Source organism: Lonchura striata, chromosome 5 (assembly GCF_046129695.1).
Source record: "Lonchura striata isolate bLonStr1 chromosome 5, bLonStr1.mat, whole genome shotgun sequence".
Lineage (NCBI taxonomy): Eukaryota > Metazoa > Chordata > Aves > Passeriformes > Estrildidae > Lonchura > Lonchura striata.
The window spans coordinates 37,873,749-37,895,463 of NC_134607.1; the positions used below are offsets into that span (position 1 = coordinate 37,873,749).

The window sequence follows — 21,715 nt, forward strand, 5'->3', positions numbered from 1 at the left end:
TGAGTACTTCACCAAGGAAGAGACATGCCTTGACTGTATAATTGTCATTGTATTGGGTTAATGTGACAAGGTTTTGGTGGGGAAGAATGGGGAGTGGGACTACTACTTTTGCAAAAAAACATCAGAAGCTGCCCTTCTGTTGGAAGGTATCAATTCCAGCAGGCTCCAAGATGAAACTGTCACTGGCCAAAGCTGGGCCCATCGGCAATGGTGGCAGTGCTCCTGTGACAACATATCAAGAAAGGGTAAGAGATTCTGTGCAACAGCAGCTGGGAGAGGTGGGGTGAGAATATGTGAGGGGAACAACTTTGAAGGCATTTGGGTCAGTGAAGAAGGAGGGGGGGAGGTGCTCCAGGTGTTGGAGCAGAGATTCACCTGGAGGTCCTGACAGACCCCATGCCAGAACACACAGGTGCCTGAAGGAGGCTATCACAATATGGGAAACCTGCACTGGAGCAGGCTCTTGGCAGGACCTGTGGCCCCATGAAGACAGGAGTCCACACAGGAGCAGGTTTGCTGTCAGGACCTGTGCCCATGCAGGAGATCCACTCTGAGCAGTTTGTTCCTGAAGGAACAAACTCACCCTGTGGAAAGAAGCCTTGCTGGAGCAGTTTGTGAAAATTGCAGCCTGTGGGAAAGACTGACACTGGAGAAACTTGTGGAAGATTGTCTCCGTGGGAGGGACCCCATGGTGGAGCAGGGGAAAAGTTGAGAAGTCCTCCCACTGAGGAAAAAGGGGTGGCAGAGACAGTATGTGTTGAACTGACTGCAGGTCCCATTCCTCATCCCCCTGCTCTGCTGTATCGGGAGCAGGGAGAGAATTTGGGAGTGAAGTTGAGCCTGGAAAGAAGGGTGGGGTGGGAAGAAAGTTTTAAGCCTTAATTTTATTTCTCATTACCCTACTCTGATTGGTAATAAATTCAACCAATTTCCCCAAGCTGAGCCTGTTCTTCCCATGATGGTAAATGGCGAGTGATCTCTCTTTGTCCTTTTCTCAATTCACAAGCCCTTTGTTCTATTTTCTCTCCTCTGACCAGTTGAGGAAGGGACAGAGTGACTTTGGTGGGCACCTGGTATCCAGATAGGGATGTCCTGCTCTGGGAGATGTGGAGAATTTAACCTGTTCAATTTATAAAAAACACATGATAAAAATTACATGTTACATTACATTACATGTAAGGAGTATTATAAAAATTATATGTAAGGAGTATTAATATTCCTTTGGGGAATCAAATGCAAGGTAAGAAAATTAATTTACTTCTTTATTTGTGAGTAAGAACAAAAGCAGACAACTGGGATCCGAAACTGTAAGTGTGACACGACCCTCCTAACCCTCATGGTAAGGCTTCCGTTTTTCCACCTGAGCACACAGCGCATCCATCCTCTTGTGCCATTGCTACCTGAAGTTTTGGCAACTTCATTAAAACTGTATTTCAGGCAGGCCATGCAGGCAGGAACCTCAGGGCCTGCTGCTGCTCTGAAGCCTGGCTGGGGAAGACCAAGGTGCCTCCTAACCCTATCCAACCCATGAAAAACATGTCTGCCATCGTTCTCTAAGCATTAAGCAGGAGATAGAGGGGAGCATATTCCCAAGGTAGCTGCACTGAGGAGCTACAAGGCCGGGGTAGGGATGCTTCTCTTCCCAGCTCCTTGCTCCCAGTGACTCCACAGGGTGTGGCATCAAGAGCCCGGTGCTGGCAGCAGTGTGGGGCACAACGTGCTCCGCTGTGCCCGACCTGAAAGCCAGCCATGCCCTGGGCTGCACCGAAAGCAGCATGGGCAGCAGCACAAAGGCAGGGGATTCTGCCCCTCTGCTCTGCTCTGGCGAGATCCCCCCCGGAGTGCTGCAGCCAGCTCTGGGGCCCTCAACACAGGAAGGACATGGACCTCCTGGAGCAAGCCCAGAGGAGGGCCGTGAAGCTGGTAAGGGAGCGGGAGCACCTCCCCTAAAGACAGCCTAAGAAAGCGAGGGCTGCTCAGCATGGGCAAGGCTCTGTGGGGACCTCAAAGCTCCTTGCAGTACTTGAAAGGGACCGACACAGACGCCAGAGAAGACAGAAACTATAGTGACAGGACAGTGAGTAATGGACACAAATTGAAAGACGGGAAATTTACGTCAGATATTAGGAAGACATTCTTTACTGTGAGGGTAGAAAGGCACCAGAACAGGTTTCCCAGGACTCCCTAACCCTGGCAGCGCTCAAATCGAGGCTGGATGGGGCTTGGAGCGGTCTGGTCTGGCCAGGCGGGCGGGAGGCCGGGCGCGGATAATCGCCCCGTCCATCCTGAGCCCGCCCGCGGCGGCTCTGGGAGCGCTCCACCCGCCGGCGGCGCCGCCCCGCCCCCGCGCGTGCCGCGCCGCACGTCGCCGCCCGCCCGCCGCGCGCGCAGGCGCAGCAGGCGCAGCAGCCCTGCCCCGCCCCTGACCGCGCCCTCCCCGCGCGCCGTCTCGCGTCGCTCCCCTCCGTTTCCCCCCCCCCTCCACCCCCCTTCGGCGGCGGCCCGTGGGGCGCTGGCGCGCGCCCCAGCTGTTTCCGGCGCGCGGGGCGGGCGCAGGCGCAGTGCCGCGCGCCGCGGGTGTTGCGGTGCCGGCCCCGCCGCGGGTGTTGCGGTGCCGGCCCCGCCGCGGGTGTTGCGGTGCCGGGCCCCGCCGCCTCCCGCCCGCTCCGCCGGGGCGGCGCCGCTGCTGAGGGCGCGGCCCCTGCCTGGCGTTCGGCGGCCGGGGAAGAGGGGGGAGGCGGGAGACACTGTCCAGCAGGTACCGCCTCCAGGACGGGCCGCGTCGCCACCGGGTCCTGGGGCAATATGAGGACGAGGGGAACACGATGAGCGCGTGCCGGGCGCACGGGGCTCGCTCGCGTAACGGGAGGTGGGCGGGGGACAGCGCGGCCTGGACTCGGTGCTTGTTTATGTCGCCATTCTCGGCAGCGTTTCGGGGAAATGGCGCAAGGCAGGAACAGCGGCCGCGCCTGCCCCCGGGCAGGAGGCGCCCCGGTGCTTATATAGCCCGGCCCGGCCGGGGGCCCGCCGCGGACACCCGGCGGGACAGGCGCGGCGTAGGCAGAGGAGGCCGTAAGTAACGATGGCGCTGCCGGCGGGCTTCACCTCTGCTGCCTCTGGAGTCGGGCTGCGCAGGAGTTGGCCTGCGTGCCTGCCTGGCAGCCCTTCTCGGCGTTTGTCACGGGCGCTGCAGAAGCCCGGGCTTGTTTTTTCGGCAGATAATGGATTTGCGCCTTCGATATCAGCACAACTGTGGTGTGCTATGTAAAGTGCTGCTCCACCAGTTGCACCTTTCTTTGCAGAGTAAGGATTATATCCTGCCCCTGGCTCTTAGGATGGGCACCTTTTGTTGAAGATGAATCAAAGTATTGCTGTCTCTTCCCTGTAAGGAATTCTGTTAAGGGGTGGTAATAGAATAACATTTGAAACGTTGTATTTGCACAGGATGATTTGCTGAAGAAACAGAAACCAATTTTTAATTTGTCATTAAGTGCTGTTGTACTTTTGAGAAGTGTCACATATTGCTCAAGATGAGATTAAACTCTCCTATAGGGAGTACCATGTTGAAATGTTGGGGTGAGCTACCTACCAAATGTCCTGAGCAGTAGATTTTCCTATGAGATTGTTTGATTTTATTTGAATGTTTATCTGTCTTTACCAAAAGGATACACAAGCTTCATCTGTTTTAAACAACTCTGTGATTTTAGTTTAACTTGTTTCTGGTTTGGGGTTTCCATTGATGATTTTAATTTTGTTTTGTTTTTTCTTTTTCAGACAACACTACATTACAGGACTTACTTACTGACATACATTTTTTGGAATGAAGTAGAAAGTAACATAGAAAAGGTGCAATTATTTATAAGTAATGACAGTTCATTTATCCTTGGATGCATATTTATTCTTTTTGATTAACCCAAAAAGTCTTTGGTGGAAGCAGAGAAACAAATATCTGTGTTTCTGTAGACCTAAAGCTGGCTGGAGGATAAATAATGCTGCACACCTGAGAGTTTTTCACACAAGTGAGCCTTGGTGTAAGTGGGCCAGAAGCAGAACATTTTGGTATAACAAGTACATTTATAGCCATGAGTTTTTATACTACAGAGTTTCCAAACTTTTAACTTCTTCTTCTAAAGGACTTACAAGGCTGAGCATTCGCATGTCACGAATTAAGAATACTATAGAATCTGTTTCAAAGGCAGTGTCTGGCACTCACAGTGGGCTGGTGTCACGGATAGCTCGATTAAAGTCCCACTCAGGTACTTTGGGTAAGGCAAATAAAAGTAGTGCAGATGCAAATAACACCAGCACAAATCTAGAAAATGATAAACAAGTTACAGATGTCAGAACTCAGGACGATTGCAACAGAGGCCCAGCTGCAAAGAAATGCACTTATGCAAGTGAAAACTTGGAATCTGTGTCAGTAAGTTCAAGCAGCACTTGTCAAGATAGTCCAGAAGTTTCAGCATCTACTAAAAACCACCTTTTTCATATAAGCTACTTTTCTACAAATTTTGGAGAGACTTACAACTTCATAGCTGATCATATCAACTCTTACTTTAATAATTCTGTTATGGAACAAGGAAGAAAGAGGAATGCTTTATTACAGGAGTCTGAAAGTGAAGAGAAGAAAAAGCTTGCTTCATCAGCAAATGCTGTAACAAGTGAAGAAAAGAGAGTGAATTCAGCAGGTACTTCGGCTCCTGAAGCAGAGATCTTGGGTGCTGAAAAGACAAATACAGCTCTCCCAGTTTCCACTAAAAAAAGTATTGCAGACTTTCTTTCGTATCCCAGTAACAGTGTACAAGCTTTTGTCGACAGCTATATTGGTGGGTTGGTCCCAAAGTTAAGATCTGATACAAAAGTTGTTTCATCAGAAAAGAATAAACAGCAAGAACAAGAAGTGTCTGAGAAGAGTGATGAGGAGAAAGCAAAAGAGGCCAAGACTGCTGAAGAGAGGGAGAAGCATCTTTCTCTTCAGAGAGAAAAGGCAAGTCTTTATTTAGTGTTAATTTATGTATTATTTCTATGTATATTTTATGCAAGTATATATATATATATGCTACACTAGTGTATATACCTATATTTAAGCATAGATACACATTTACTTACGTAAATAAATATATACCTGAGTATATACTTACATACATATGTGCACATACTTTTACTTGTATATAAGTATTTGTACATCCATGTAAGTATATATGTGGTGTTCCTGCCCACAGCAAGGAGGTTGAAACTCTTCCAACCCAAACTGTTCTCCAATTCATTCTGTGCACTTTGATACATAAGCATATATATAAAACTTATAGATTTTATTTATATATGCATACTATATGTAAACTTACAAATATATATATGTATGTAAAATTAGGTGTAGATACATCTTCGTTTAAGTGTTAGATGTTTTATGTAGATACAGATCTGTTTATGCAAGTTTATATATGAAGAGTATCTGTGTATGTATATATATATTCACATGCCTCTGTGTGTGTGCTGTAGGTATGTATATTTAGTTCATATATGCAATTACAGACAGGTCTAGTTGTGCTAGTTTTTGTAGTTATAGTAATTTCAAGTTCATGGTTTGTTAATGGTTCAAATACCAGAAAGTTGCCCTGAAAATCCATCTGAATACATATTGACATGTTTGTTTGGTATATTCTTGTTGTAAACTTTATTTTGTTTTCTACTAAATAAGAATCAAAAGGTTTTTCTTGATGAGTTAAGCAGTGCTTACTTGGAATGTGTAGGAGATCTCTGATACAACATGCTGTTCATTGCTTCTGAGAAATCTTAAAAATAACACGGTGAAATTAGTCTTGGCAAATTTTGCACATTTCTCAGAGTAGTTTTATGTTGTCTGTCTTCTTTAGATCATTGCAAGAGTGAGTATTGATAACAGGACTCGAGCTTTAGTTCAAGCCCTACGGAGAGCCTCTAATCCAAGAGTCTGCATCAACAGGGTTGAAGAACTGACCTACCATCTTCTAGAATTTCCAGAGAGCAGAGGAGTTGCAATTAAGGTGCAAATAGTCTTTATGCTTACATATAAAACAATCTTGACAAATTATTGATATAGAACAACATAAAACCTCCCTCTGTGCTTTTGTGGACTAGTCATATTTCATGTTTGCAAGGATTGCAGTTTGAGTGTCTCTTTTTATAACTTTTTAGTTGGTTCAAGCAGATGCAAACTACTGGGAGTTTAGCTAAAGGCTCTTAAGATTGCAATGTTTAATTTAGAAGCATACGGCATGGTCATGTGGATAGGTAGTATAGCTTTTTCCAGTGGTAGATAAAGGTCGTACACTGTGTCCCCTGTGGCAGTTGACCAGATGGGAACATGCTGTACAGTTGATTGTAAATGCACAGTACTTTCTTTGCTGGTTTACTTGCTTTCTTCAAAGAGAGGTGGCAAGAGAACCATCTAATAAGTTAGTGTAATCTAGTCATACTTGTTTTCCCTGCTTTGAGAGGGCAGGAGGTGGGTGGTAGACTATTCTAGAAGTACTAGCTAAATCAGAGCATTTGTCAACCTTGTGCCTTTTTCCACAAGATCTGACAAACCTGTGACACAGATTGTAGCATTTCTGGAAAAAGTAACCTTTGGAAATGGAGTACAGGCCAGATGAATCATCTGGGCAGGGTACAGGTGAGGCATTCACATAAATATATCTGAATTACTTTATTATAAAAGTGTGTATTCACTGCTCCCATTTTTATTGTAATGCTGTGCATCTTTGTGGTAGTGTCCATTTAAAAAATAGTTTGTGTGGGAAAGCATTTTAAATTTTGTTTTGGTATTATGTACTTAGAAGGCATTTCTTGTTTTGAAGCAGTGTAGTACTTGTTTAGCAAATCTGGGGTTTTGCCTGTACTTGGTGTGCTTCATACTAGAGTGGTATCACACTTGGCTGATGTGGTACTAAGTCAATAAAACGAAACTGGTAAAGGTAGCTTTCCTAGCTATTAAAAATATTTACATATCATCTTGATTATTTAATTCTGATAGGTAGTCACTATAGCAATGAGGTGTGTACAGCATAATATTGACATCCTTTCCCTTGTTAAAGAAAGACATGGGTAAATACAGATTTGAAGACATTTTCTTCCAAGTTTAACTAGTATATTACTTCTGTACTTTAATGCCATGCTAGTAAATTTAGGAATGGATTTTTTTGGTTTAAACATGTGGTTAGAATGAAATATCGTTGTATTTATCAATAGGAAAAATTAATCCCATGCCTGTTGCGACTGAGACAGGCTAATGATGAAAGTCTTCAGGCTGCTGTTAGAGAAACTTTAGCACTGCTTGGCTATACAGACCCTGTGAAAGGCTGGGGAATTCGAATCCTCACCATTGATGGAGGAGGAACAAGGTAAAACTTCTGAGGTTTTACATACTTGTCTCTCTTTGATGGATAGATGCCCAGAGAGGCAATTTATGAGTTACATTTCTGTCACATTTGAGTATCTAAGGGATATGTATTGGTTTTTTATGTATTTCTGCTTGAATGGTGTTTGGTTTTGCTCATTTTGCCATAGGCAGTTATCTCCCTCTATCCCAACAGAGTTCACACTGCTGCATGCCAGATACTGTTTCTTGATAGGGAAACACAAATCTGATGGTCTCTAATTTATCTCTCCCATTATTTCAGATACATTGAATTGAGGCCAAGCAAACCCCATACTGGAAAATACTATACCCCAGGGGGCATTATATAGCCTTGTTAAGACCAAAATTTAAGTCTTTTGTAGTGGAAAAGCAACTAAAATCTATCCTTAGTCTACATCTACAGAAGTTGATCACCCTCTAAGCCTTTGCTGTAAAACAATATGGCTGTAGCTGTTAAATACAATGTTTGGTATGCCTGAGTATGTCATTCATATTTAGTATTCATCATTCTATTTTAACTGTGTTCTGCTGCTCTTTTATTTCCTGAAATATTCAAGATTCTTACTGTTGCAGTTATTCAATTATAATTCGCTATAATGAAGCAAAGGTGACTGAAAAGTGATTAGAGCTATGTAAGATAAGACTGCCATTGTATGTGAAGGGGAATTTTGTGTTTCAGGGGTTTAGTTGCACTTCAGACTCTACGGAAACTAGAAGAATTAACTGGAAAGCCGGTTTATCAGCTTTTTGACTACATCTGTGGCGTAAGCACAGGTAATTATTAACCCACAAGTTGGAGTTTTGCTATCAATGTAGTAAAAGAACATCTGAGAATAAATATAGATTTTGCAGTTTCTAACTTAGAGTGTGAGCTGTGACTTCTAGAGTCTTGGCTTCTGAATAAGAACTTTGGGGAGTTCATTATGAACTTTTGGCTTTAAACTGATGTGTCATTTTTTCAATTTATGTGAAATCTTTAATTTACTCATAGAAACAGTTATCTTAGGTATTCATAGAGCTCTACAGACTACTAAGGTAATATCCCTCAGGAACTGATATTGAGTCAGTTGCATTTCCTTTATTAACAGCAGCGTTTCATCTTTATTAGTTACCTGCCAGAAGGACAGAATGTGCATGTAGCAAGATCTTAAATTATCTAAATTAGAGGAAGTGGTTGATGCTGTGGTGCCCTCTCTTCATATTGGTCTGTACAGGCTGGAGAAATGACTTGGCAGGTTCAGTAAAGCCGAATACAAAGCCCTCTGTCTGAGGTGGGCTGATGGCCTAGAAACCAGCTTTGCAGAAAAGGACCTCGTCTTGTTTGGAACAAGTTGGGCATGAATCATCACTGTACTCTAGAGCAAAGAAAGCTGACCACATTGGCTTGCATGGACAAGAACCTACCCAACAATTGAAGCGTCTCTGGCCACAAATGTCTTGTTATGGGCTGCTCTATAAACCCTTAATCTTTTGTGTGTCTTTTGTACTGGGTGAATCTAGCAGAGAGCCAGGGGGCTGGAGCTTGAGAAGGCTAAGAGTGGGCCTTTATTCTGGTTCAGCTAATGGGAAAATAAAGAGAACATGCATCTAGAATAATTTTAAGGTGTACAGTGGTAGGAGAAAAGCCAGCAGACAAGTTGGAGTATGGGAAGTTATAATTAGGTTACGGGATCATGTTTTTCTTGTCAGACACTGGAAGGAATTGCTGTTTCAGGCTTTGTAATCTCTGTCTATGGAGATACTCAAAATTTGGCTGAACAAGTCCTGAGTAACTTATTGTAATTATACCTGTTGGAGCAGGAGGTTGGAGTAGATGATGTCTACAGGTCCCACCCAGACTTATTTACACTTGTGACTCAGTGATAAGTTACTCCTCCCTAGAAAGCAGGAAACTCCAAAGCATAAGTTTCTCCTTTAAAAACAGTAATCTCCTTCAGAAATTGTTAGACCAGTAGCAGCACAAGTATGTTTTCTAACATGGGAGGTATGCTATAGTTTACTAGCTCAGTTTCTTTTAGAAACCCACATTCTTCAGATTTTTTGTCATACTTACATTCAATAAGAAATTTAATATTAAACACAGATCACCCTGAGTAGATGAAGTGTGTTTCAAGAGATTTGCTTAATAGAATCAAAATAGTGGAAAAGAGTGTTTAGGTCTCCTAGACAGAATTTGTTTGTAGTCATGATACAGTTTCCTGCTTTACATTTTTAATAGTCTTCCAAATAAATCCTTTGTTTGTTAGTTTAGCATTAAGTGGTTGTTTCTTTGGAAGATTGTTTCCCTACAAAATACTTCTCCAGTGTTGTCCTCAATGAATAAAGGTGTTTTACCTTGGATAGAGAGGTCTCGTGTTCTTAATTTACCCACTACTGGGACTAGAACTTTGTTTTTAGTTCTTCCTCAAATTTTGGGATTTATGACTGCTAGTAAGTACTTAGCTTATTCTTTTAAATTTTCTTTACACAATTAAGCTTTTGTCTGCAGTTGTCCAGTTTGCAGTAATAAATGGAAAGACATAGCTGGGTGAGGCTATGCATGTCTGCCAGCACTGCTGGCAGTTCTGTTTGTATTGACAGTACATATGCCAATAGTCTTGCAGTCGAATGAACTGGCTTTACAAGAGTGATGGATTCAATGATTGGAAGAATGCCTCTTATGCACTGCACTTCTCTTTTCTGCTGCAGATTTTGTATTTCTTACTATTGTTCAGCGTTTTACCTTTCAAGTTTGGAAATGCCCTTGCTGTGAATTCAGCATCACTTTGTAGTTGTCTTCCCCATGCTTCTCTTCATTGGGGGTCAGAGGGTGTAAATGCAGGTAGTCATAGAGAAAGATAATTGCAATGATGCTGTTACAGGCTCTAAATACTTTGAATATTCTCACCAAAATAGCAAATGTATGATACTGTAGAACTGGTGCCGAAGAGTTTAGAGGAAGAGAATGTGGCAGAGGATTTGCATGACTCAGGAAAATGGTGTTTCTCTGCTACTAGGTGTTAAATCTGCCTTGAATACAGGCAGCTGGTGATTTGGCAATTGAGGTAGTTTCTCTTGATGAAACTTTGTGTGTCAAGTGTGGTGAAACTTTGTGTCAAGTAGGCGTAGGGCGCCTTAAGCATGTGTGCTGCCTTTTAAGAAACTGGGACCATCAATCCACTAATGCTCAGCTATCACAGTTGGTGGGCACTGTGAGAGTGAAAAAGGGCTTGGAAGTCATGTTTCTTTTAAAGCCATCTATAACTCCTGCATGCAGGTTTTTTCTGCACATGTATTGTATTTTTACTCTTATTTCAAAAATTGGCACCTTTTAAAATTAACTTTATTCAACCCTATGGCATTTATTTCCAGATTGAAAAAAATTGTGTCCTCATTATTCCTAATTCTTAATTACATGTTCTCACAGTATGGCACAACTAGATTTAGGGTTTTGTGTGTCCCTTTTGATTTAATATAGTTTAGAATTATAGTAATGCATTAATTGTAATTTTCCATAGTCCTTTTAATGGAATTTAGCAGCAATGCTTTTTGAGTGCTGTTATTTTGTTCCTGCAAGGGTAGGTCGTAATTTTTGTTAGGCACACACTAGATGGCAGCATGTATGAAACTAATTATGAATGGTTGCAACCAAATGTAATCCAAACTACTGGAATCTCCTTATTTTTCCAAAACTTTCCTAGAATTTTGTCTACTGACTTAAGAGTTTGCTCCAAATAAATTTTTAGTACCACAGCATAGATTTCTCTTACTCATTTCTCTTTCTAAGTAAAGTAGTGGATTTCATTTGCTTTCTGCTGTATGCTTATTGTAACCTGCAAAAAGAAATAATAAAATGTTTTAACTTCTCATATTTGTATTTTTGAAACTAGACTTTTTCTATCTTGAATGTGTTCTTTAAAACATGGTTTGTGATCTTTGAGCAGGAATTTAGTGAAATAAATGTCAGTTGGTCTTGCTGTTTCAAGACAGATATTCTCTTAACCTATGAACTACATTAACTGTTAATCCATTTTTGTAATCTTATTCCAGGATTCATTTTTGTAATATTGCAAAATATTTGTTTTTTTCAGGAGCTATACTAGCTTTTATGTTGGGGTTGTTCCATATTCCCCTGGATGATTGTGAAGAACTGTACCATAAGTTAGGATCAGATGTTTTTAAGCAGAATGTCATTGTTGGAACAGTCAAAATGGGCTGGAACCATGCCTTTTATGACAGTGATATATGGGAAAAAATGCTCAAGTAAGTAAAAGATGATTAGATTAAAAATAATTGTGCAATGACTGAGTGCATTTAGTTTTGTTATTGTTTCACTGGTGTGCAGATTCTTAAAAAACTAGAACGGATTAACATATACTCTCGTTCTTTTGAAATAGCTGTTTTTGTATCTACCAGGATGCTGGACGCTTTTAATGTAATGATTTATATTTCTGTGGAATAAAGTAAGCTTTACTGCACTGATTTCTGATTATATTTCTGTATGCTTGCCAGCTCTGCTTGATCTGACTCATTACAGATTTGCTACAAATGTTACTAACCACCTGCTGTGCCCTTTTTAGTAAAGGAGATTGGCGAGATGTGAAATAATGCGCTGTAGTGGGGATTTCTGATGTTTGCTGCTATATTGGAGGGCTTTGTCCATTGCCACTTTCTTTGAAAGGGAAATGAGCTGTAAGGGTTGCAGTGAAAAATTATCTGCAGTGTCAGAGTTGCCTGTGAAGTACACTTACATTGATGGCTGTTCAGGAAAAGCCACTAGAAAGGGTTATTATATTACAGGTTTTATTTTTTAGTTTTATTACTCTGTATTTGTATTGATAGTTCAGTTGTTTATAATTTTCAGCAAGCTAATGTCATAACTTCCCAGCCAGCATAAATTGACCCGGCCACTGAAATAACTGAACAATATTTTTTTTTCGAGAGAAAATGTAAAAGGGTAAAAAAGGTTCCTTCTGGTAAGTAATAACAAGTTTATTTGGAAATATGATTGCTGAGTTTTATGGGATTAAAAGAGTTTTTATGACATAATAGTGGGAATTACCAGTAGTGTCTGAATTTTAAGCATTTTACTTCTTTGATGAAGTGGTGAGAGAAGCTTCTAAGCACTTCTCTGTGCTCTTGCATATTTCTAGAAATAAATACATTTATCAAATTAATATAATGAGCTTTTCTTCTCAGGTATCAGAAGGTCTTTTTTTAGAAATTAGATTTTTTTGTCTTCCGTCATTCAATTCCCTGCCCAATTAAATGAATTCTTGTGAAAATCACAATAACCTAATGTTGAAAATATATTACATGCCTTTAATTAAAATACCGCTGGTTTTCTGCAGCTAGATGTAGCACATGAGGGATATAAAGAACTCTACTCCTGTGCAATAGCAAGAGCAAGCAGTTAATACATTATCCATAGAGTAAATTAAAAATTAAATGTGCTGATCAACAAATGACTTCTTGGTTATCTGCAATGTTGAAGAGATGCTATTGCTGCACAGCATTTTGTTGAAGGGATTCTTAGAGGCTTCCCAGTGGCATGGGGGCCTGGAGCTAAGAAGGGAATTGCAAGGTTATATAGTATCTCTTAACAGCAATATTGAAGGTCAGGTCTAGATTGTTACAGCATGGGAAAACTGCTGTATGCTATGTTTTGAATTCAAAAGCATTACTTGGGCTGTGTGTGTTTTTGTAGTTTAAATATTAATTTGTCAGCCTTGCTTGAAATAGAGATAGTCCATTGACATGTACAGATGTAATGTGTGTAATACATGTTTAGTCCTACCACAATATCAGTGGTGGTATTTTCTGTCAGAAGGTATTCTTGCTGAAAATAATTAAGCTGATGTTTTATCAGACTAATGTTCCATGCATTCATGGGGTATATTATAAATTGCATTTTAGAAAATGATAACTAATTTTGGTTAACTGACATTTCATTCAGTGTACTTTAGGGAATTAGTTTCATATGTTCTATGTATGTCTGTTTTAACTCCTCTTATGTATTTCTTGAGTTGCAATTTGAGGACTGGTTTTAATAATTTACGTTATGCAGAAGATTTTACTTCCAACATATCAGTGTATATAATGCCATATTGAATTGCATTTGTAAGACCTGGCTTATAGTTCCAACTTTATTTTCTTTTGACTGTTGTTGACATATACACTTTTCTTCTTGCATGCCGTCTTAAGAAACTACTGGAGAAATTTGGTGAGCAGCTAGGGGTTTTCACAAGCTAGCTAAAATCTCATATTGGGAATTTATAGTCTTGAGAAGCAATCGGTCACTGTATGAAGCGTAGGATAAAAATCACGTGTTCTCTTTTGGTAGGAAAATGGATAATATATGTGTTTGGGAATACAAGTAATAATATTTCAGTATTTGTTTTGCTTAGTGAAATATAAATTGATACTGCTCTCTAGGCACTAGATGGTTTACACATTCCATACCAGCACATGATATAAAGTCTAGTACTACTGTTCTGTTGGAAGAGGGTGAAAGTTACAATTTTGCCTGTTGCATTGAGTGTTCTTTCTCTAGACTATCTGCATCACTGCTGTAGCCCTTTAAAATGTTTCTTCCAGCATTTGGTTGACAATACGTTCTTCATAGCATTGTTGAAATCAGTGTTGCAATATTAGTGACTTGAAGCAATGAAAGAACAATGTTTATGAAAGAGACTTATTGTTTAAGTAGGTCATGTCTAGAGGACATAGTTCACAGACAGAGACGAGCAAAGTAGATAAATGGCAAAATAGGATGGCAAAATAACCAAGGAGTGGAAAACTGTAAAATGCTTACAGGACTTGAAGTAACTTTAATATCAAAAGTGATTTGGGTTGTCACAGACAGTTTAATGAAACATCTGTATGCTTGTGGTCAGATGAGATGATTCAGTGTGTGACAGTTGGGATTGAAAATACATAAAATATTATAAGGCCATTATATTTATTTACAATACAGTTTCATTTAAAATATTATTTATGGTCCTGGTTTCCCCATTTTAGAAAATATTTCTGTTGCAAGATTGGGGAAAAAGTAACCAGTGGCCCAAAGACAACACACATTAAGAGTCTTTATCATTAGCAAAAGCAAATGAGTTAAAGTAGTAATTTAAGGTAGTAAAGCATCTTGAGAATTACCAGTTTCTTCTTTTCTTTGATAGCAGAGGACTATTCAATAAAATTAGAAGGCTTTATTTTTTTAACACAGTATGTGAATAAACTGTGGAATTACTTCTGCTGTGACTTCATAAAAGAAAATTAAACAGTGAGACAAATCCATTTATTTAATATGCAATTACAGTGTTAATGGTAGCAACAGGACTAACCAAAATATGGAGGTGATACTAAACTTTTCACCTTAGACTGTAATGTCTGAAGTTGCACAGGAGTTGAAAGGATTTCTTGTACCTACTCTGGAGTATTTGTTTCTGTCCTTCGTGAAAAATAGGATGTGATGACATAGTTACTCAGTTTGATGGTTCCTATAATTAAGCAGAGGATATTAGTTTTGCATTTTTTTAATCTTTGCATTTGGGGTTTGGGAAAAAATACCTAATACAGACATTTCAGAAGTAGATGAAAGTGATGCAAATCAGTAAATGTCTTTGATATCTCACCTCTGTCAGTCTCATTCCTACTTCATGGTTCTGTGTGCCTTCGTCTCCTTCTGTAATCAGTTAATGAGTGCAGATGTCACTCTTCCCTTCTGGTGGTGATTCTGAGACTAGAATCAAAGCAAAAATAAAACAAAATAGTACCTTCTACACAGGTACAAGAATTGTGTCAGGAGGAGTTTTCCATTATAGGACTGGAACCTGTCTCCCTTCCTCCCTGTCAAGGACATGTCTGCAGCCATCCTTCAGGCACAAATATCCACTAGAAGAGCAGCAAATTGTCCTAATTGCACATACAGTCTACCGTCTGCATGGAGGACTGCTGCTGTGGTAGCCATTAAAGCTTCTTTTGTCTTCTGACCTGAGTAGGTCGATAAAGATGTTGTTTTTAAGAGTGGAAGTGCTACTGCCTCCTGTGATGGGTGCAAGCTGTAGATGGATGATCTCGTAGTAACAGCACATGGAATATCTTTACTTTAAAAGTGTGGCAGTGTGGAAAACCATCTTTGCAGAAAAAGGCAGATGCACCACCAGTGGGTGTGCTGTGTTCTAGGGAAGGAAGAAAGCTTGCTGATTTAAAGGAAAGCCTATTTGGAATCATTATCGCTGACCACCCACTCTCTAGGAGTTTTGTACCTTTACTGTAAGCAAACCAAAGTTGAAGTAGATGCTGAGGTGAGATTACTGGCTAGTATGGTAGTTTGCTCCAGTCTCCTCTACTTGTAGTTAACAATGGGAACCCTGACCCTGATATGATGAGAAACTACAATGCTGACCATTAATGTGATTTAGGAAAACGTATTAATGTGAAAAAATACTACCTCAGAAAGGAATGGTAAATGCATATTGGATTCCTGTTAGGGAAGACTACATGTAGATGTTTTAAGTTTCTTCTAAATCATTTGGAATGCCATCTTCCTCTCTGTAGCTTTTGTTTCTGTAACTACAGAAGTGATTTTTCATTATTGTCGAACCACTTAATAAGAATGTTGGTTTTTTGATTCCTAAATGTGGCAAAGTATTTTGTCTAACTATGTAGTTGAGTAATTGTAATGATTTATGGTTAAGTATGTGAACTGAGTAATTTGAATCAAGGCCACTTCAGTCACTTCTCAGACTTATTTCCAACAGACTAGAAGGTGTGACGTGTCGGCCCATTGAAGTCAATTGTATAAATCTGATTGTTAAAGAGAAATACAAACGTTACTTCTTTTAAACACAAAGGTCTCAGAAATAAGGATGATAAAAATGTGTGTCTTGTTCACGCTAAACTGATGGGGCATTTTCAATTTTTTACACTTCTTTGTAGAGAAAAAATGGGCTCAAATCTTATGATTGAAACTGCACGAAAGTCCAAATGTCCAAAGGTAAGTACAGTTTTCTAAGGTAAATAATATTTGTATATTTCACAACTCTTAAGAGTTCTGAGTAAATTCTATATCTGGAAGAACATTGGATAGACAGCATGAATGTTGAAGTGCTTTTCAGGCTTCTATATGTGATAACCCATGCTTTTAAGAGATAAAAATTAATTAGATTCTTACATTTTGGCAACAATTTCTGATATTTTTATTACTTCTAGTTGGAATATATTTCAGAAATGTTAAAAAAACCTTGTAAGCATAGAAATGCTGGGTCAACATTTTGAGGTTGTGCTGAGCTTGTTTTTTTTTATGTAAGAATTCTAGTGTCTGGAGAGTCTGTCATGTAGCTGTGATCTGTGTTACTGTATTGCAAGAGGACAGGGTTTCTTCTCACTTTGTTTGGAGTACCTGATTTTCTCCATTCACATTCTTGGGCCCCAAGATCTCTTCTCTTTCTGTATGATAGAAAAGGCACTAAGTCATAGGAGGGGTGTTACATACAGCAGCATGAGAGTGAAAGATGAGAAAGCATGGGTATTTTATTTTTGGTGAAGGATAGGGTGTGAAGAAGGAAGAGAAATATAATAGGATATATTTCAGAACAATCTGTAATTAACAGGTGTTTTGGTGTCATAGCACTATATTCAATGCTTTACTGTTAAATGGAAGATATTCACATTTTTCTAAACATAGAAACGTGTGCCTTACTGACTGCGTTCCTAGTCCATGTCTAAAACAAGGACATGAAAAGGCTGGTGTGGTATGTTGCTTTCTGAGAGAGAAGCTATCCTATGTTGACTTGAAAGTTATCTTTGAACTGGGATCTTTGGCTTCCTTCCATGTTCTTCAGTAATAAACTGTGAATATAAATAGAGCTGAAACTAGCTGTTCCCACTAATCTCTTTATAGTGCTGTCAGTGGTGGCACTCTTTACACGGCACAGCAAAATCAAAATAAAACACACAGTTCTGTGCTCTGCTGTTGCTAAATTCATGACAAGATGGGTTTTTCCAGAAGGTGCCGAGCACTTTGCGGCTTAGACTGCATCATGGAGTATATATGGGTATTGCCAGAAATGAAAGCATCCTTTTAATAAGTTTTCTATTGCGTTTTCTGGATTATTTTTCTTACTGATTCTGGTAATGCTTAGAACTAAACCCTACTTTTGAGAGAAACAGGAAACTTCCTCCATCAAATGATGGAGTGTGAATCAGGCAGTTCTGCTTTTGCATTGTAATGTAGAAGTTATATTTTCATTTTTTGTAATGATGAATTTACAGTGAATAAAATTATTTAAATTAAGTATCTGAAGAGTGAAAATGCATATAATATCACAGCATCAGCTGTGCTGTTGAGTAACGTTTCATGAAAACACCCTATCCTGTAAAACATAAACAAGATAGAATTGACCACTCACTTGGCTGCTGAAGAGTGGTGTTCTGGCAGTGCCAGCCAGGCTGGCTGCATCACCTCTAAAGGTCTTACACATTCTAACACTCACCCATAACTACATGTACTTTCTCCTTGTGATTAGATCTGTAGGGTACATTATTTTTGTTGTCATAGTTGGGTTTTTTCAATGGAAATACCATTTTGGCTTTTCACTTAGATGAACATGTGTGATTTCTGTTACTGACATTTCAGTATCCTTACAAAAAAAGCCTTGAAAGACTTAGTTTAATTCTTGTGAAGGAGAGATTCTTACTACAATACTTCAACTTTGGTTGCAATATTAAGTAATCATTTTCTTGGGGAAAGAAGTTGATTGAAAGTTCTGACATTCATATTTAATGGCATTGTTGTATTGCTGGTTACAGACTTCTGTGAATGAAATACTATTTCAAAAATAAAATTATTTAAAAATCATATAGTTGACACCAGAATTTTGTTTAAATATTTGTACAAACAGAATAGCCAGTGAAAACAATTAATTGCATGTTAAAAATGGCATTTTCTTTAGGGATTTGGGTCTCTTGTTTGTGTTTTGCTTTCACTTTTTAAAATCTAGCTAGACATTATAAAAATATAAATAAGTAATGAACCTAGTAAGATTCCAGGGGTGCATTAATGTATACTTTCAATTTCATATGGTGGGAAGTTTTCATTCTCATATTATAGTTATTATCATCATATATAACTAATTTTTTTCTCCTCATTTACTAGGTAGCTGCAGTAAGCACCATTGTAAACAGAGGAACACCACTGAAAGCATTTGTGTTTAGAAACTACAACCACTTTCCTGGCATTAAGTCCCATTATATTGGAGGCTGTCAGTATAAGCTGTGGCAAGCAATTAGAGCATCATCTGCTGCACCAGGTTACTTCCAGGAATATGTTTTGGGCAGTGATCTCCATCAGGTAAGTTGAAATCTTCTCCTTGAGCAAATATTTTCCAATTTTACATTTGAGAAAAAACATGGTCTGAATCTCTGAATCAAAACTAAGCCTATAATTTGGTAGCACAAAAGAAATCCAGGACAGATGGGGCAAGAAATTATACTTTTAGCTTCTATAGCCCTTACAGAACTAGAAAGGCTTAAAAATCATAGTCTTCTCAATACAAACCTAAGCTCTTCGGCTATTGCTTTCTTCTTTGCTTGGGAGGAAACCTTATATGAGTTGTAAATTGCCTCTGACTTCCGGCTTGCAACTGGTATTTCACTGAGCATTATTTCACTAAATAGGTGGTGTAACTTAAAAATCTAACAATATTGTGAAATGTGAAAAAAAAAAAAAAACAGATTATGCATTTCAGCAGTCTTTTTATTAGTGCACAAATTCAGTTTATGGTCTACTTTTTAATTCTTTCCATTGATAGCTTATTCAGCTTTTCCCTGGTTCCCTGGGTTAGTAAGAAGAGTAAGAGATGTCACAGAAGTAAGATTAAACTCAGAGGACAACTGCAAAAAAAATTCCCTTGAGGATAAAGCAGTGTCTCCTATCATCACTGCATGCTATTTTATTATATTACAGGCTCTCTTAGTGACCCTGATAAGTTCAAGAACAAAGCAAATTAATTTCTTTAGTAGTTTTTTAACCATGTGATTTTAGTCCTCCAGTGCCCCTGTATTATTCTGCAGTTCTTCAGGTTTTCAAAGAATACTTCTTGCAATGCATACTAATTTAAAACTATTAGTATTTATTTTAATAAATAACCAATGCAGATTTGTGGTAGAAAAGACTACAAAGGGTGACTGAACCAGAGACCTTCAACAAAGAGAGGACAGGATTGGCACAACTGCTCCTTAATTTAAGTTTAATGGAAGCATCTGTTGCATTTCTGTTGTATTAATTCATATTATGGCATTAACCTCAAAGGCTGGAAAACAAGTAGCATATTTTGAATAATAAGACGTACCTGGATCACATATAGAATTTCTGATGGTGTCCTTTGGAAGATTTTGTAATACCCTTAGTATTGTAAGGTGATTGAGTAGTACTGAAATTTAAAGGCTAACAGATAAATGAGTATAAGATGAAATAGAGAAAATTTCATTAGGTTAAGAGATGGTAAAAACCCCATGGGTACAAGCAAACAAACGGCTAGAATTTCATCTTAATAAAAACAGCATATTTCCGTATTTTAATTGAATTTTTATAAGGTGATGAAATAATTCAGCTGTATAAAAGCTACAATAGACATAAAAGGGTGAAGGGGAAGGGCTCCCATGGAGACTCAGATTCAAGAGATTCTGAAGTTTCTTTCATTTTATTGTTTCCTGTTTTTGTTTAGGACACTCTTCCTCCCTCCCTCCTTCCCTCCCTTACCTGATTGCCCTCCACAGCCTTCCTGGTACAGTGCATCTTGTTGTCCTCAAAACATGTTAATCAACTACTATCTGAAATAAGCAAATAAATTTTGACAGGTTTTTATACCTAAAAGTGGAATAACACATCAGATTCCAAGCCAAAGCACTGCTTGAAATCCTGAAATGTGTTCATCTTCCATCTGGACAAGCAAAACTGGGAAGGGAGCTGCTTTAACCTTGGGAGCTGTTCCAAGCTGCTCCTTAACTGATTGGATAAGTTAGTGTTAATCTATGTATAGAAATTTTCTTTCTCTTCTCACCTTTCCACCCCTTCTTTCCTTGAATTGAAAGTACTTGGAAATTGATCTGTGCTTTTACGTGAAAGATAGCTGAATAAACAACATGATTTTATAACTTCTACACAATTCTTTGTCTTAACATAGTTTCTGAATTGCCGGACTTGTGTGAAATGCAGTAAGGCTAGTACTTATTTCATCTATGTTCCCTTTTAAGTCCAGTTTACCAGACTAGGGAATGTATAATTAGCGTTATTAGAGATTAGATTGAGTATTTTCAGACACACAGACTGGAATGAAGTCTACTCTATTTTTTTCCTTACTCCATTCTTTGGACAAAGCCCTTCTATCTGATCTTACAAACCCAGTTTCCCAAGTTCAGTATTCTCTATTAGATGTATTATAATTACTAGAAAGCAAGGACTTAGGATGTAATTCACCTTTTTCAGCCATAAAGAGCTAAATATGTTGTCTAAACTGAAGCAGTTTACTGTAGTAGAACTAGATGCTAAATTTTTTGGATTCAAACTTTTTCATATAATCTGAAAAATCTCTTCTCCCCAGCCAGGAATATTTAAACATTTGAATTCTTATAGAAACCACCTTTCACATCTGACATTCTTTTCTTTCCCCAAATTACATTTTTCTTACCACATCTCTATTTCTTGTGTGGGGGGTACTTGGATGTCCAGGTAGCAAGTTACTACTTTGCAAATGCTCCATTGCTGTCTTTATGCAGCTTTCTAGCAGAGATTATAAATCCACTGCAAACTCTGAAGCAACTTTGAACTGCCTTGTTTTAACCCTGGGGTAAGAGTCTCTGTGCATGTAGCAGACTGCTACTTCTATTTTCCTGGGAGTTAATGGCACCTCATTGAAACAAATAAGATATTCAAGAGTTTTAGCTCTACTGAAATATCTGACATGCATTGAAAGAAATACATACACATAAATACATTTTAAAATAAATAGAATCCTAAATGCAGTCATACTCCTTCTTAAAATAGCTTTCTTAGTAAAATATGTTAATATTGATAACTCTTTGTTCTTATAGTTCATATCATAAATATGGGAATAGTAGATTCTTGTTAAGCATCTTTATTCTGAAAATATACTGCAAGTGTAATTTTAAGTTCCTTGGCCAGTATACACTGTATGTAGTGTATATGGAAATTCTTGCCCTTTTCTGTATGTACACTGTCTAACAGATTGAACTGCTTTTGAACTATGTGAATAAATGAAGCATAACATTATTAGACGTTTTTGAAAGTACTGTGATTTTTGAAAAGCGCATCAGCAC

The 21,715-nt window shown here is 39.0% G+C and overlaps 1 protein-coding gene across 4 annotated transcripts in view; it reads left to right on the plus strand.

The window, feature by feature from the left end:
* Positions 1-2,620: 2,620 nt before the first annotated feature.
* PNPLA8 (patatin like domain 8, phospholipase A2) overlaps positions 2,621-21,715 on the plus strand; it is a 40,542-nt gene continuing 21,447 nt past the window's right edge. The window contains exons 1-8 of one of the 4 annotated variants that reach the window (XM_021545273.3): positions 2,621-2,758; positions 3,775-4,987; positions 5,874-6,023; positions 7,228-7,379; positions 8,076-8,170; positions 11,467-11,638; positions 16,316-16,373; positions 18,534-18,728. In XM_021545273.3, coding sequence (XP_021400948.2) covers positions 3,866-4,987; positions 5,874-6,023; positions 7,228-7,379; positions 8,076-8,170; positions 11,467-11,638; positions 16,316-16,373; positions 18,534-18,728 — 1,944 coding nt within the window. In that variant the 5' untranslated portion in view covers positions 2,621-2,758; positions 3,775-3,865. The other 3 variants (XM_021545276.3, XM_021545274.3, XM_021545275.3) reach the window with 3 other exon arrangements.